This window comes from Kryptolebias marmoratus, linkage group LG2, assembly GCF_001649575.2.
Source record: "Kryptolebias marmoratus isolate JLee-2015 linkage group LG2, ASM164957v2, whole genome shotgun sequence".
Taxonomy (NCBI): Eukaryota; Metazoa; Chordata; class Actinopteri; order Cyprinodontiformes; family Rivulidae; genus Kryptolebias; species Kryptolebias marmoratus.
Genome location: NC_051431.1, coordinates 18,762,838 through 18,780,959, shown reverse-complemented (window position 1 = coordinate 18,780,959; position 18,122 = coordinate 18,762,838). Strand labels below are relative to the sequence as shown.

The 18,122-nt window shown below is 36.5% G+C and overlaps 1 protein-coding gene across 1 annotated transcript in view; it reads left to right on the top strand.

Moving 5' to 3' along the window:
- Window positions 1–17,618, top strand: part of zbbx (zinc finger, B-box domain containing) — a 51,038-nt gene extending 33,420 nt beyond the window's left edge. Inside the window, exons 13-19 of the mRNA XM_017423951.2 lie at window positions 445–1,170; window positions 3,460–3,686; window positions 5,526–5,694; window positions 11,046–11,198; window positions 14,581–14,907; window positions 15,004–15,076; window positions 17,039–17,618. Of these exons, the coding sequence (XP_017279440.2) occupies window positions 445–1,170; window positions 3,460–3,686; window positions 5,526–5,694; window positions 11,046–11,198; window positions 14,581–14,907; window positions 15,004–15,076; window positions 17,039–17,117 (1,754 nt within the window). The 3' untranslated portion in view covers window positions 17,118–17,618. The remainder of the gene's footprint in view (window positions 1–444; window positions 1,171–3,459; window positions 3,687–5,525; window positions 5,695–11,045; window positions 11,199–14,580; window positions 14,908–15,003; window positions 15,077–17,038) is intronic.
- Window positions 17,619–18,122: the final 504 nt, after the last annotated feature.

Genomic DNA, 18,122 nt, shown 5'->3' with positions numbered 1-18,122 from the left:
TCACGTAAGCAGATTTGTTATAATGCAACTAATCAAGAAGAGAAATGGATGGATAGTGATCACAATGTCAATAAATATGGATGGGTTACTGCATTTTCAAAACAAATGAATCAGATTAGTTTTAAGAATTATGAGTGACCTGCAAAGGAAAAAGCCATTGAAGAAAATGGGTGGATGGATAGTACACACAAATTCTCATGACTATAGTCTCAAAGCTAGTCTCAGAGATTTAGATCATGGCTATGAAAAAATGTATTAGATTTTTTTTAAAAAGTAAGTGTTTTGAAAGGTAAATGTAGTCAGTAGATTAATTAAAAAAATCTTTTATAAAAAAGTTTTGTCTTAATTAGGAAATTCACGATTGTAAAGCAGTTCTAAACCTTATGCTTGGAAAGATAAACAAAATACTGAATGATATTTTGTTTTTTTGTATCTTTTGCTTAGATTTGTCTTCCAAAAGTAAGGCATCAGCTTGTCCTCTTTCTGAGACTCCTGGAAGATCAAAGGAATCAGTCAAGACACCAACCTCACAGTCATCTAGGTCCAATAGCTCTTACAGTGTCCACAAACCAAAAGCTAAATGTGGATCACCACAATTTTTGTCCCCATTACCACATTCACAGTCTGAGATCCCCACGTCCTCACAATCTCCTGTTTTACCTTTTGCTAATCTGTCAACTTTGGATAGTAACATTTCCAAAATCCCAAAAAAGCACCTTTCCCTTTCTTCATCAGCATCCTTTTCCCTGAGGTCTACCTTCAGAGTTTCGCCATCAAGTTCTACTCAGTCAAACTTATTGCCAAAGGTTTACCACTCACTCCCACAACAGAAAGGCGCAGACTCATCTGTTTTGTCAGAAAACCTACAATCCTCCCAGTTATTTGCAGAAACAATCTCATCTCTAGAGCTTTGTGAAGCTCCAACAGGCAATCTATTCTCCCCACAACAATCCCAGCATTCCCTGAGCGACCTCAAGTTACTAAGGCAGCCTTTATCACCGGTTTCTGCCAGACCTCAGCCACCACCGAAATCCTTGAAACCAGTTCAATCAGGGAACAACCCCATGCAGTACCATGGTGCTGCATGTACCTACAGTATGTCAGCTCTAAAATTTGAAGATGTCATCGATAATCTTGAGAAGATGGAAGAGGACAAGGAGCTATTAGTAGGTAATTGAAACGTCATATTATGTGTGCCTATTTTTTTTTTCTCCATTTCTGCTCATTGTCATCTTGGACAAACACCAAAAGGCTTCACTATTAAGTAAGTGAGATGAGATGAGAATTTCATGATTTTCTTCATCATTATTACTCTTAAAACGTGCCAATTTACACTGATTACAGTTAACATCTCTAAGATTGTGACAGCATAAAATAACATTTCCACCTTTGCTCTCAGGCCACATATCTCGTCAAAGTCAAGTTTTGATATAATTTTACCCACTGACAAGGCAGAAATAGAAGTTTCTTTAGTCTTTTCATGGCAAGTAGTTTCTAAGTAGCTCAAGTAGCTCAGATAATAATTCAAAGATATTTTAAACTAGCAGGGATAATAGAATAACTCTGCTTTAGATAAACCTGTTAGCATTTAACCCTTTTAGCTCAAAGTCCAGTTGAATGGAAAAATATGTATGTCAAGCTGCCTAAACAGCTGTTCTTTTCATAACTTTACTTTCAGTTTTCACACGCAATACTTCCATAGTACTTTTTTGATGTTTGTTTCAAACATTTTGTACCTCAACACTATATTGTTTGCTGTTATTCACAGGTGGAAGATGGTCATTTCTAAACGGTAAAATCTTAAATCCAAAATAAAAATGGAGAAATGAGACAACCCAGGTCCTCGCATTAGAGACATTCACTGAACAAAAGCCCTTTGTCATGCCACAGTTTAAACACAGTTCACAGTTTATATGAATAAACGGCTTGTGAATCTCAAAGTAATAGCTTCCTTTCATTCCCCTGGGCTGTCAAAGGCAATTTAGATCCAACCATAAAATGTGTTCTTTTGCTATTTATGAAAATCAAAGTTTGATTTTAAGTGAATAGCTGATACAACACTGGAATAGACAGGAAGGTGATTACACTATAAAGAATGGCCCGGAATTTCTTTAGTATGGACACACACACGCACCCACCCACATACACACAGAGATATTTGTTTATGTATCCTCTTGGTAACACTTGGCACATTACTTTCCATTGCCCCTTACTCCAGCCTGAACTAATACAACACAATGCCTAATTGCTTGAATCTAACTATAACCTTACTCCAGCATTATCCGTCAAACCAAGTTTTAACTCAAAAATCACTTTGCACAAGGAATGCAAAGGTACATTAATTGTGAAATCTGAAATTGGATTACAGCATTCCCACAAGAGTCAGCAAAACAGAAAATAACAAAACTATGTTGTATAAAACCAAAAACCCCGTTTCATTAGAGAATTATAAAACAGTAAAAAATATGAAAATAAGGACCTCCCAACTGAATCTGGGAAATTACTAAGTACCTCTGCATGGCAGAAAACACCTAAAATGTAAGCTGAATCTTTGCTCCGGCCTTGGTGCAGACAACTCCCTGAGTATTTTCTGATCTGTGCCCTCCTGTTACAATACCGCCACAACAAATTATTCCACACAAAACCTTTGGTTTGTTTTCTCATTATGCATTCTTAAATCATTTAATTTAAGCCTCTGGCATGCAGAGCTGCAAAGAGTTGTTTTTTTAAGTTACATTTTTGACCTGCTCATAACATTGCCTTACATAATTCTGTTCGAATTGGATAAACATGCTCCAGTTGTTACTTGCTGACTGCTAGTGTATTTTTCTGTGCCCATTTATTTTCCCATTTTATGGCCATTTATGTTTGCTGATTCGTTAATAACTGCAATCTTTGTATAATTAAAATCAAATTAATAAAATAGAAACGTGTTACGAACTGGGTTGCCAACTGGAGAGGGAAAGAAAAAGTTCTTTTCCTTTAAAACTTTTCAAAATCTTGCTTTTAGCTTATCTCAGTTCCACTCTCTTACTTCAAACGTCTACCTCTATTTCTCTGTTTATCCATCATCTCTGTTCTTCCCTTCATCCTTCACTTCCACCACTTCCTGCAGCTCTTTGACCATTTAGACGCTGAATGCCAACTTTATTGGCCTATTGGAGCTTTACAGTGTCAAGGACGTTCTTGTCACATCACTTTCCTTGGATATTAGAGATGAAAACTTTGCTTCAGTGGTTCAAAGCTAGATAAGCAAGGACAGTCAGAACGTTTTTTTTTATTGTACTATTCACCTGGAATGTCCACCATTGTTTGAAAGAGACAAATACAACGATATCGTTCTCTATTACCATTGAGTATTTTGAAAAATTGTATTTTTTATCTGAAATTACAACTCAAAGAAAACCTTTCAGTTTCTAAATGTGTGTGTGTGTGTGTATGTGTGTTTGTTTCATGAAGACAGTGCAGATGAAATGTCCACCGATAGCCTGAGTCTGGCTCCACATGAAGACGACTCTTCAGGCGACGAAGCACAAACGCAAGGACGTTTAACAAAAAAGAAATCTACAGAAAGGGAAGATAGTGCCGCAGTGTCTCATCTAGAAGATTTCTTTGTTCCAGCAGAGGCAGAAATAGAGACAGACCTGCAGACTGATAAGCCAGAACATCAGTCAGAACCACTTATGGTAACATATTTCCACATTTTATTCTTTTAAAGGATTAACATTGTGTTAAAGCTGTCAAAGTTCTAAGAAGTACAACCCTGTCTTAGTAAAGTAAAATTATTCCTTGACAGGTCTGTAAGTGTAAGAAGCTGTAGTCAGATTGATTATCAGGCATCAATACAACAACACATTTTTCTTTAGAGTAAAACACTCCCTTGTAACCCATGACATGTTTGTGTTTTGATGCAGGGGTAATACAAATACATAATAACTATTACTGATGCTGCTTTTCATTGCTTGAAATTTGTGTGCATTGTGTAAGTTTATTTATTAATAGTTGTTCAGTACCATTTATTATTACATTGATTTTTTCTTTTTACATCTAACAAAGGAATGAAAGATTAATTTGTTAAATATCACTGCTCATGCTCTGAACTTTATCTTGGAAATATATCCAGCGGACAATAGAAGGAATATATTATATTAACGAGTTTTTGAAGTTCATTACCTTGGACATAATTACTGCGTCGAGTGAGAGGAACTCGGTGACTTAGAGTTAGTTGAGATTTTTATTGTCATTGACCTGATCTATTGGATAACATTAGTATCACACTAATTACTTTACATTCTTTATCTGTAGCTCAGAGATTTGTAAAGCTGTGGTGACAAAGGTACAAACTGTTGAGGGAAGAAAAGAGAAACGGAGTGGATTAAAAAAACAAAACTATTTGAATAGTCTCAAATGACTCATCTGTCATTTAATGGTATAAATCTTTTCCAGTGTGACAGAGGAATGAAAAAAGAGCCAGCTTTTTATTAAAAAAGCTAAAAAAATATATGTTCATGATTGTAAAAATGGTGGTTATGTAGGCCCGTGGACCTAAATCAAGCTACTCCTGAATGACAAGATTATTTTTTTCTTTTTCGAACTTTGGCTCTCTTCAGAGACCTGATCTCTTTTGCACTCTTGATTGAGTTTCTTGCATTTCTTTTCTCCTCCTCTATCGTTATTCATCTTTTTGTCTAAATTATTTTCCATTCTTCCCTCAGCTCTGTCTCATAGTTGTTTTGCATTTATGTTTTGGTAGCAAGTAAACCGCTGCATCCTTCACACTGAGACAATATTGTTCAGCACAAAGACGTATTATTTTTTTTCTTGTTGCGCAGCGGTCTCCTGCCATTTCTTTGTCTATATTTTACCATCTTCCTCTTGTCTCTCTCCATCCCCGCTCCTTCCTTCGGAGCAGAGTTATTCCCTCATGTCTTTTTCCCTATATCCTCCTAGCCCATCTGCAGTGTCTTGCAAGGCTAGCATGCTAATGCATCAGATCTAATCTTAACTAAACAGAGCCTCCTCACTTTAGTCCTGTCTCACAGGAGGACACTTCCATGGGAGGAACGGCTAACACACAAAACAATTGTGAGATGCTCTTACCAGCTCCAGGGGTTAATTAAAAATCAATTCATCAAGTGGAAACAAAGGAAACAGACAGAGGGGGGAATAATCTCTAGTAAAGGACATTGTCTTATTAATATGCATTTACACATTGAACATTGAAAAATACAAATTTAAGATGCATTAAAAAGTCACATGCATATTTATGTTTACTGACTGTTTAAAAGAAGACAAAAACTGATACAAAGATATTTATTATTTTCATTATTTCCCCCTTCTTTGTTTTTATACCCTCGGTCATCAATTATTTATTTAGGATTTTTGTTACCTCCCTTTGTGGAGCATCTTCTTATCTCATTGTAACATTACATGCTTCTTTCTCTCTCTTTTCATTTTTCATTCCCCCATCTTCCTTCTGTCCCTCATCCTCCCCTGTCCCTCCATCTGTTTCTGTATCCCCCCAGGTGATGCAACACCAGAGTGCTGGGCCTGGATCAGAGCAGTTTTGTGATCTGGACGAGTTTTCGCCTTTAGGTTTGGACACGGATACCAGTCACTCAAACTCACCAGAATATGAAAGCGGTGACCGATCTCACTCATGCCAATATTCAGTGCATTATCCAGACGCAACAGGTTGGTTAAAAGGAGGGGGAGTCTCTTCTCATGTCTTTTTAATTTTTAATGTTTACATTTAAGGTTTCATCAATCTGAATTGTATTTTTCTTTAAGGTGTGTCAGAAACGATCACTGATGTTTTTTGTGCTTCGAGAAAAATAGATTGTACAGATTACCTCTGTGTCCAACTTTTGCTGGAAAATACTTTCCAATTTATCAGCATTATACATATCACAAAGACCTCATAATAGGATTTTGAACAAATATGTATAAATGGAGAGCTTACAAGAGACATGAAAATGAGTTTAAAACCCAAAGGAGTGCTGGCTGCTTGGCAAAACGAGAGAGATGGGGGACAACACAGACAATTTACTTCTCGTGGGTCCAAAGGGAGCTTTTCTCAGATGCACTTTTTATTTTGCATATATCTGTGTGTGTCTTTGCCTGCGCATGCTTCTGAGCCCGTGTGCTTCTTTATATCTGTATTTAGTTCTTCAGTTCCTGGAGAAATAGGCGTACACAGATCAAGACACAGGTGTCATTCCCCAGCCACCGCCCCTCCCTGCCCCACACAAATACTGTGAATGTCTGTATTCCATCAAAGGAAGTCACACAGAGATGACACATCCTTTTTTTCCCTTGTTTATTTCTCAACTTGAGAGTGGAGATAATGATGCTTTCGTCCTTCATACAGTTACAAAGAATACTTTAACTTCATTTTAACCAATCTTTTTTTAGCATGTCATATCCTGTTACATTTTGCCGTGCAGACAACTTAGATTAATGAACAGCTATGTAAATGTACCAGTTTTACTAAAAAATGTTAGTAGAGATAATAATTTCCTTCATTTAGAAACAAAGCCTTATTTGACTTCTTTTTAAATTTGTTTTTTTATTGTCATTTTCTAGTTTGAGGATTTGTACAGATAATTTAGATTAGTAAAGAGCACTAATAATGTGTCAGTATCATCTAAATAACTAATATTTAATGATTGTTATGTGACCATATTTTAAGTTGGGTGATAAAACAACAGTTAAACTAACCCGTCTTTGTATGTCTTAGGTAACTGCCTAAATTGTAATTTAAATCTGTTTCTTTTTCTTCTCTACAGTAGTAGTGTGAAAAAGAGAGCATAAAAAGTTGTTTTTTAAGTGAAAAAAGGTTTTTGTGAAATTCAGTCTGGATGTACATTTTTCTCACTTCATCTTTTTTTGGTTCTGCGGGACATTTGTGTCAGAAATAGTGACATAAATTCTTGAGTTGTTGACAAAAACCTGTTTTGTAAGCTGGTCATAACCTCTGACGAACAAATGCAATCCGTTCTTTCACGTTGCACATTTGTGACAAATTCGATGAAATTCCTTCCAGGCTTTCATGAAATTTTGTGTTCAAAATACTGGAATGTAAGAATGGACAGACAACACAAAATGTCAACATTGTGACTAGAACATAGCATGCCAAAATTAAAAAAATAAAACAGAAAAAAATAAATAAAACAGAAACATTAAAAACTGTAGAGAAGAGTTTTTCATGCAGAGTATGCCAATATTTAATTACAGCAGAGATATTTAAATATCAAATTATAGATGACAAAATACCATGAAAGCTAATAAAAACAGTTACGCATTCAGCAACAAATTGTGGTTCTTGTTTTAAAAAATAGGAATCATTGCATTTTGAAAAGTCATGTTAAATGACTTTAACTATTTAATTTTAGTTTTTTTTCTTCTGTCAATCTAACGTGCTAATATTAATTTATTTAATGAAGTGAGGGGTGGGAACCAGGGCAGTAGAAAAGTGTATGACACATAGGTGATAAAAAGCTATACTTGAAGAGATATTTTGACAGGCCGACTTTTTTATTGTCTAGTTTCTCCTTCATGTACCAAAAGGAGTACTGCTGCACTGCTGCTGGTGTAAAAAGTGTGGAGCTGTAATTGTGTCTGGTAGCTCACTGAAGAACATGCTCTTTAGTGGTAGTGATACATTTTATGTTTTTGGCCACTGTATGGCCTTTTTTTTTTACCATTCATAATTTGTAGACCAGTCATATACTCCAGCCAATCAGGCCCTTCAGGAATGGGAAGACTTCTTAGACAAATTTTACGAGGCTTTAAATAATTCGACTGGTATTAAATCAAAAGCTATAATTCCACTACATGGTGTTCATTACAGTTTGTTCCCTTGTCAGAGGCTGTTGAGTTACATGCATTTTAAAAGTGGGTCTTATGTTAACTTTGAGGGATGAAGAAACTCTCTTTGGTAAGTTGCCTTAGCTTAAAATAATTCTTTGAACTTTTCCTATACTGGCTTTATAGTTTTGTTGTCATGTTGATAACAAATGAATAAGGTTGACAGTGAGAAACTCCCTGTAAGTGGGACACTACAGTCCTCACACCATGCAGCCAGCCACTCATCAAACCCCACATAATCTCTACCACCATTGTTAAAGCTCCAAAGATAATGAAAAGAAAGGTAACAGGAGAGCAATATCACCTTGACAACACTTCACACTCATTTATGTCCCCCCATCTGTCTCCTCTTTTTTCTTTCTTTTTGAGTAAGACTGAAATTCTATATGTCTTATGTCTTCTTCTTTTCCTTATCGACTTTATTTTTTTTTGCTCACAATCTCAAAAAGCAAGCTTGTCAGTATGCGGTTCTTGTTGCTTGTGAATCTAGCCCAACTCAAATAAAAACAGAGGGACGTGTTTATAATCAAGACAGTGACCTCAGCCTACATAAGTCGAGAGTGAGAACAGAAATGTAGGAAGGTGCATGTAAACACTTACATTAGGATGAGCTGTGGTGCAGGAAATTAGGAGAAGAAATTCACAGACTGATAAAAGCACAGAAAAAAAGCCACATGAACAAAAGCCACTCTGGCTGACTAAGGCAGGCTTTTTTTTCCTCTTTTCCTTGTTTTATTTTCAGCTGATTTAGTCTAGTTAGAAGATTTTCCATCCAGTCAATAGAAATAATTAATTGGCTGACCGCTGGAGAGAATGAAGAAAACAGCAATAATTGCTTTTCAGCTGTCAGGATTGGCTGAACAGACTTGCTGAGCAATACTGGTTTGGTACTAATGCTACTGCTGAAAGAGGAAATAAATTATTATTTAAATGTAGATACTAAAGTCAGTTAAAATTATTTATATATTTCCTGGCATTAAAAGGCTGATGTATTCTGTTTTTACTGGGGTCTTTCAGTGTACTATATAAGCTAGAGTTTCGTGACCTTTGGTCTCCTGGTAGTAGTTGTGAGTAGTTTGTTACTACACTGTCAGTACAGTTTAACCCTGTGGAGACCGATTGAAAGCTTGACTTGTTTGTGTGGAGTTTTAATGGAAAGCACGGTTTTATGTGTTGTCACCTGTGAATATATTTGTATCATCTGAATGTCAAACATGTAGAGTTTTGATTTTAACTAAAATGTAAAAAGGAGCATGAAACACTGTTCAGTGTTTTATCTATCACTTTGACATTCTTGGTGGCACTCATGTGCAGTCATTGCCACGAGGCAATGACTGCACATGAGTGCCACCCAGTAAATTGTAAATTGTTTAGCCTTTACAAAAGATAGAAACTGTTGGCACTAAAGAAAATGCATTGCTGCTTTCAGTCCAACTATAAAGTGCAACATTCTGTGTATATGTAATTACTTTATTTTGTATTCTATACTTCAGCTGTTTTAGAGCATGTTAATGGCAACAGAAGTGGATGGTGTAATAGGATGCTTGTAAAACTTTGCCATTGGAAGAATAACTGGAAGAAAAATTGATTGAATGCGCAGTAGTACTCTGCAAATACAGAGAGGCTACTGTTTTGTTTTGTTTTTCCAATTTTCTGTTTCTAAACCCTTGAAGACCTAGACATAAATAAGTGCATTCCTTTGCGATATCACTTTAATATCTTAGTGGTATTTTACAATAACTGTGTTGTTTCTTAGTTTAGAAGAGGAGCGTATATAAAAAGAAAATACTGTCAAAAGTCTAAAGGAAAAACTCCAAGTAGAAATCCCCTACAACAACAAGGAATCAGTGATACACAAGTTATATTATTTCGATATCCTGACACAACTGGCACAGGGGAGCAGTGGTTAGAGCTGTTGCCTCCCAGCAAGATAGTCACTGGATCTCCTCCAAGCCTGGGGCCTTTCTGAGTGGAGTTTGCATGTTCTCCTCATGCAAGCATAGACCAAAAACATGCATGATAGGTTCATTGGTAACTCTAAATTGTCCCTAGGTGTGAGTGAGAGTGTGAATGGTTGTGTCCCCCGCCTCTCGCACAGTGACTGCTGGAGATGAGCACCAGCTCCCCACGACCAATGAGAAGCAGGTAAAGAAAATGGATGGATGATACACAAGTGTGAAATCTTTGATCCTTACAATACATCTGTAATTTGGTTATTCATGTTTTTATTTTAATTGTTTATTGTACAGCACCTTGGTCAACTTTGGTTGTTTTAGGCATGTTTCATAAATAGTTGATCTGATTTCAAATCAGCCGAACTGCCTGAACACATACTTTCTCTTTTTCTTATCAAAGGCCTGTGTATAGCTGCATATTTGTGCCATGGCTTTATACGAAAAACAATCACAGCAGAAGCTCCAAAGTAACTATTTACAAAGACAAAAAAGATACAAGAAGTTCATTTACAAACAAAAACACAAAATTACTTTGGGCTGTAATCACAATACATGGAATAAGAGATAGTACCTCTTATCTGAGCTACTGGCTGTCTTCCTGAAACAATGCCACAGACAGTGCACTACACTGACAGTTTAAATCTCAAAAACAGATGGACCAGGCAGTGCCTCAAACTTGGCACAGGGGTTATCAGTGGAAGTCTGACTTTCCGCAACAGTCCTGACAGCGAGAGGGACATTGCAAAACGTCAACTTCTATGAACTGCGTCCAAGAAAACAAAACATTGCTTGTGCCTTGGCTCAGGCCTCCACGATTAGCTTTTGTTAAAGTAGATGAAACGAAGCCAGATAAACAATGAGAGTTTAAATCTGGCCAAGTATATATCACTGACTTGAATCCAACACCTTCAGACATATTTGTAAAAAGTGGAGCACCAACTGGTTCTGTAAAGAGCAGCTGAGAAAGTCTTTAGGATGCTCTGCACTACGGAAAATTGAGTCTGTCATCAGAAGTAAAAATGAACATAAATGCGTTGCAAAATCCAGAAAGCAGTTCTGAAATATAAAGTATTAGGTTTCTACAGTGTACCGGTGTTTTATTTAAAAGAAATACAGTCCTTTTCAGCTTATACATCGTTTGTCAGTTACTTTAAACATATTGGCAGTCTTAGCGAGACTTTTTCTTGGCCACTTTCTTAATTTTACTTTACCTCTCGTCAGTGTCAAACAGTTGTTCAAGCCGCAGCCTCCGAAGTTGTGCTGGGGAACACCTGGCTCCGAAAGAGATGAAGGACAGCTACACACAACCAATGGGAATTCAAACTCATTCAACCAGGAGAGAGGAAATGTCAGCAAATGAACTCAGAACATCTGGTAAACACCTGCACACATGTGCTCTCACATACACTGTTGTGTATATTGTCTGTGTGTTCTTGAACACTTTCAGGCAAGCTGAGCTTCACCTATTATGTCTTCACACTCCTGCAAACTAAATTCAGTTTCATACACAAATAATAGAGCTGATTTCTCACATAGAAACGCCTTTTTAACACTGAAAATGTAAGTTTCTTACAGCGATTATACACACTTAACAGACAAAAAATGCCACATTTATCCCATGTACAGAAATATTCTTCTGACATACACACGTGAGGGAATTGGTCCAAAAAACGATCTTCTTTCTTTCTGTTGTTGCTTTTGTTTTTTGTTTTTATCCAGATACACAGAAAAAACATCCACTTGGGAGGCAAGTCAATAATCAGTTTCAGACAAATACTTTAAAAAATCAGCGAATGCCAATCATTTTTCAATGTCATATCCTCTTTGTCTTTAGTCTTGCTTATGACTCTTACTTGTTCTTTTTTGTAAATTTTTAAAATTTTAAATATTCTGTAAATTTATGCCTTTTTCCATCCTGTCTTTATTCATCTAAGGTTTCAAATCTGAAGCAAATACTTTGTAGGACTGCATACTTTTAGAGCTTGTAGATACTATCAAGAGATCAGATCATTTCTGACATTTTTAAATATATTGTCAAACTAATAAGAGCGCTCAACTTGTTGTTCTGTATATTCTTTTGCACCGGTGAAGCTGAGCACAGATGTTTCTTTGTGCTGTCTTGTCAGTGTGCCGCTCTGGTGTGCTGTCTGACAGCACACTATAAAGGCTTTGCACCAAAACACCTGTGCTTAGATTCCCTTGTGCCATTAATAAATATCTTTTTGCTCCTGAGCCTATTTTTAAGTGAGGCACTCTTTTAAATCTTTACAGCATTTTCTTTGCTTGTTTTCTTTACTACTTTCAGAATCAGACTAATATGAGAGTGCTCTGCAACTACTCTCTTTTACATTCAGCGCAGGCACAATATTTATCTGTAACAGGAACCTGATTAAATGTTAGAAATGGATGGAAATAGGTCCAAAACTACATGTATCCATCCAAGTGTGTTTGTGCCACTGCAATGCCTGGTTCTTTCCTCCCACGCTGCTTAGTTTGACAATGCAGGTGGCTGTGATACACTAAGTGGAGGTCTGGGCAAGTTTAAAGATGGAGCCAACAACAGAGAAGGAGGAGACGGGGAGGGGAGGGGATGAGGAGGAGACAATAGAAGATTGAAAGACTTAACACAGGAGCTGAAACTGGTTAGACAGAAAGCAGCATGAGGAATCGGTGTACCGCAGACACATGAACACTCACCTACACCATCATAACTTCTCAGTGGGGGCTGCGATGTAATTTACAGTGAGCAGGTGGGAAGGGATGTTCAATCTGATTCAATTTGATGTGGCTCGCAGTGGAGCGGGATGAGACACCACTCATTCCACTAACTGTTGTGATCATTTTTGTATCTATCACACTCTTTCTTTGAATCCAGAGCAGCATTTCTTCTACCCTTTTTTTTTCTTCCTTTACGTCTCTTCTTATCTCTGTCTTACACTCACACCTTCTTCTGGTTTGTATATATATAAAAAGCAACTCACTTTATTTCGCACCCTCTTGTCCAGTATTGCATATGTCAATCTTCAATGTTTTTTCTAAAAACAAAAAAAAAAGAAGAAAGTTGTAAACCCTGGGTAGAGCTTAAAACATAATTTGCAAATCATTTATTATTTTAAAAAAAGTGTTGCACCTGTACTATATCAAACATATTCTTGTTTGTACTTATATGCTATACATTGTTTATGCTTTTTGATTTGATGACAGCAAATGTTTCAAAAGGTTTGACATGACTTCTTTGTTTTCTTTTTAAGAAAGTCTGAGTTTAGAATTTAGGAGGTTGTTTGCCAAAGTTTTGAAAGCTTTTTTTTCCCCTTTTTTTCATTATTCAGGTATCTGGGGCCTTATTTGATATATTTTTCTTTAATAACAAAGTTTTCTATGGTTGACTCAGCCAGTTGTCTAGTTAAGCACCCACAGCTCCTAATTTTTGCTTTTGAATTGTGGTGTTCGTTAACTAGATTACTTATTTTCTTTGTACTTTATTAAAAGTTGGGGTTTTTTGTACGTGGGTGTGGACAAAAGACAGTCATTTTTTAATTCAATGGTCAATACTAAAAAAGAAAAAGTTTAAGACCAGCAATTATTTAATTTCCAAATAATGTCTTATGATTTATGAGCCATAACTTGTTTGCCCTTAAGACAAACGAGAGCTCGACTAAAGTATGAAATCATAGTTTTCATTCAATAACATTAATCTGGTGTAGATTCACAGTCATCAAGGACATAGTCATTCCAAAAAAAGATTAAAAAAAGAAGTCCAGTTTTGTTTTAAACACTTTATGAAGATAACATAACATTTCAGTGCCATTTAAGCATTATTCATACCAGTCACAAAACAAAACCTTACATATATAATTTGACAAGTTTTTTTTTTAATTTACTCTGTTTACCTCACTTATGTAAAAGATTCAAAACCAGTAACATACAAACTAGTAAGACCAGTAGGAAAAGCTAGCTATGCAGATATGTCATATCCAAATCAATATAATGACCAACATTGTGCTGTCAGCTGCAACCTGGCAGACTGAAAGGGAAGGGTTGCAGGATGATAGCTGATGTCAAACAAATTTTGCAGGGGCAGTGTTGCTCTCGCAGCTCTGTGTGATGTTCAGTGAAGCACTAGAAGACTAAAATTAGTGTACTAAATGAGATTATCAGATTTTTTTGAATTTATTTCTAATTGAGGAGCTTGCAGCCACCTGATGCCAGTGATTAAGGCTGATCCAGTGCATTCATTTAGAATGGTGATCAAGCAGTTTGCCCAGAACTACTTTGTGGCTGTTTTTTTTATTGGTAAATAATGAATACCCTCCAGCCAATCAGGAAAGAGTCTTCAGCCAGACTTTGCTTTTTTTGTGTGTGGAAAATTAGTTTTGGTTTATCCAGTCCCTAACTACAGTCAGTTTTTTTTTGTGATGACTTTTTGTTCAAAAATAATATCTGTGACCTGGTGTCAGATTTGGACATTTATTGTTATTTGTTTCAGGTTTTAGGGCACGGTTTTACCATTAGAATTATAGATTTGAAACTATCACTGAAAAAAAAATGTAAGAATTTAACATCTTTAAAATTTGAATTGATGAATCTGAAGTATGTTCAGTTAAATCTTAGCTTAAATTATCAGCAATTTTTCAATATGACTTTTAAAAATTTTCCCAAGTTCCAGTTATTAGAAATATGAATATGTATTTATGAAGTATATATTTAAGTATATCTACTCGTGATTTTTACCAATCTTTCTTTCTTTTGCCCCCAGAGGTGAGGTCTAACCTGTCTGAAACATCTACATCAGTTCTCACTGATTCACCAAGGAGAAAGTCAAGACTTACCTCTGCATCAGCCTCTCACTGGGTCTCTTATTCCCCCTCTCCTTCTCTACCCACTCACTTGTCTCATCACACATTGGGCTCAGGAAACAGTCCCTCTTTTCGTCCCCATTCCTCAGCTGCACAGGAGATCCTGGAGATCTGTAATGTGGACCAAACAGGTTGTGAGGACCCTGATATGGACTCTGAAACAACTAAACACATGCTACACAGTTTGGAGCAGGAACTAAAACTCACGGCAAACACACAGAGCACATGTAAATAAATATATGACATACAGTCAACTTATTACCTTATTGTTAAAGTGACCTACAAACCCCAAGCAATAATGTTCTTTATTTGTCTTTAAAAAGGTACTAATGTAATGGACAGGGGGAACAGTGAAATTCAAAATCAGCATGGGAAATATCACGAGAGTCTCACATGGTGAGTAATATACACCAACAAACTTATAACATGCGTCACCACATCCTTTTTTATTTTTACAAACACAATGATTATGTAGAATTCATAAACTAGGGACAATATTCTAGATGCCAGTGTTTGTTGTAGAGTAGTTTTTATCTATCAGTGAAAGGTCAGCATCTAAGCTATCATCAAAATACAGTAGAAAGCAGGCCACATTACCTAGAAACTTAAAACCATAGTCTTATGACATTGATTTAATGTTGTTTTATTCAGACAATGATGTGTATAAGAAACGTGTAACTGCTTTTGGTTACACAGCTGTTTTGGCTACACTAGAACGCCAGAAAAGGTAGCTTTTGGTAATGGAGATATTTTCATTAAATTGTATTCAAAGGGACGCCACATTGTGTCATCTTAATGAAACATCGAATCCACAAATTGTGATAAATTAAAAACTGTTCATACAGGATATTTATGTGTCCTTTAAAGGTTAAAGCAAAGCTACATCTTCAGTAGCTATTAGATTTAGTGTTCAAATGGGAATCCTGAAAGACAGACCTTTCTCACCCCCTACATTTCCCTTCACAACTTTGTTATTGCAGTGGTCACAAAAGGGGACATAATTCCTCTATTTCTGGATTCCTTCCATTTCCTTAATATGAAGTGTGTAATGGGTCATTAGCCAGGTTAACGTTAGCTTTGTCTGCATGCTTGGGATTAGGTTTATTGTGATATATATATATTGGTGTGAAAACAGTCAGAGAGCGTATGTCAATATTGGCAATATTATATTTAATTCAGATATGCAACTAAAATATTAATAAATAAAATAAAAAACATTAAGAGAGACATCTTTCAAGACAACATATAACATACAAACTTGATGTTAATGTGACTACTTTGACTTGGTGATATGTTCCATTGTTGATGTTTTTTTATCCTGCAGAAGCATCTTTATTGTTTTACGCTCAATGTAATATCTGGAAATTTGACAATTCAAATTTTTAATGCCAGTTTAAACTAGTCGTTTACAAAAATATTTTTTACACCTATACTGTTATAGAAAAATTATGTAATTTAAATAACAGCTGTGACTTACCCACCGAAAAAAAACCCAAAAAACCTACCATCCCAATTATTTGAATTAAAGTCTGCTGCACAGTTTGTTCGGCGGGTTGTAGCACATACACAAATATGGCTTTGACATCATGTTTTCTGTTTACTACAACAGCTGCAGATGAGTTAGAATAATATTTTTTAACATTTTTTTATCTTTTAATTAAGTAAACCTAAAAAAAATACCCAGTTTAGTTGACATCTTACCCACTAGAACACATAATTAGAACAATATTTTCAACCTATGAACATCATTACTAGAATTTAGGAGTCACCTCAGAAATCTGAGCAAAATACTGTCAGTGAAAATTTGATTAAATAGGACAATAATTAAATTTTAAAAATGTACTATTAAAATCAGGACACCATATCAGCTGGCTGGCATTGATACAAACTCCCGAGTATTTCTGACTTCATCATAACTGAATGCAAAGTGAGAGATGGTTTTCTGAAATGTTTCAGTAAAAGAAACAAGCAGCACCAGCTGGTCCAGTTATCTCGAATCTCCTCTGTGTGTTTCAGACATGGTCAGCACCATCTTTCACACATCATGTCACTGCCTTCTCTTTTTCTCTTTTTTATCATATCAAGTATGATCATAGGCCTGTGTTGTGCTCATTTCTGAAGGCACCACAAACATCAAAACGTCTTAGTTTAAAACTGATGTCTCACAGCTTGATGAACTATACTTTCAGCTGGACCATCTGATACATGCCACAAATGTTTCTAGAACTAAATATGTGAAGACTCTGTCTGAGAGTAATTACAAAAGGCTTTTCACATCTGTTGATTAATCTTGGGCCGGTGTTTGAGCGAAGCATATGGAGGATGTTCTGCCTTTGCTGTGTGGATTTGGTCTTGCAGGGGTGGGGTCGGCGAGGAACAAAATGAAGAGGAGGAGACTGCAGAGGGAGACCGACAGAGTGTCCTCCTACTACCCTGAGCCATGCACCACACCCACCCACACACACACACACACACACACACAAGTTGAACAAGAGACTAGAGTAAGAAAACTCACACGATGGGAGGTAAATTGTTTTCATGTATTGTGTGCAGATGATTTTTTCTTCTAAACTAACTTGTTAGTGAATTAAAAATGAGACAAAAACAAGAATATATTGTAAATGTAATGCAAAAAATTGCTGAAAACTGAATAAATGCTGTTTTGATTTGTCACATTTTAAATGTGTTCTCCTGTCTCTTTGCACTATGTTTATGTTAGTTTTGTTTAGCAGTGAGATGCATGCCAGTGGATGGATTAGCTGAAGGCATAAAACAATGTGACAGGCAAAGGATGAGGACGGAAAGGGAGGTGACATGAAGACAAATGGTGTCTTTGCCTTTATTCTCAGCAGGAATATGCTCGGATCCCTTGGACTCTGTGTTTGTCGGAGTGTGTATGTGTGTGGGTTCTCTTTGAGACGTGAGTTAAAGGACAGACTTTGAGGGACAGTTGGATATGGTGCCAGTTTTTCCTACAGGGGTTAGGAAGAACATTTTTCTCTGTTGTCACCACTTTGTTTCTTAATAAGGTTAGGGTGGCACTGGATCAGGTCAGACTGTCTACACACGCACACAGGCAGTGTGAGCTCCTGTGGGTGATAAATTATGTTTAGAGGGAGGGAGACTGTGCCATAGTCGCTGTTGCCATCTCTGTGTGTGTGTGTGTATGTGCAGGAGCGGAGGAAGATAAACATCAGACTCTGAAACAGGTTTGTTGTTTCCGTGGTGAATGTGCAAATGCTCTGCTGCTGTGTGCTAGTGAGTATGTTCCTCAGTTCTGCTGTTTTCCATTATTCTCCACAGTTGGTCCTGATCTATCATGGCCGCCACCATCCACATCTGAGATCACAACCCAACATTCACCACTTTATCTCCAGCTGATATGCATTTGAGGACAACGAGGTAGAAAATCACCCTTGGATCTCACGACAGAACTGGAACT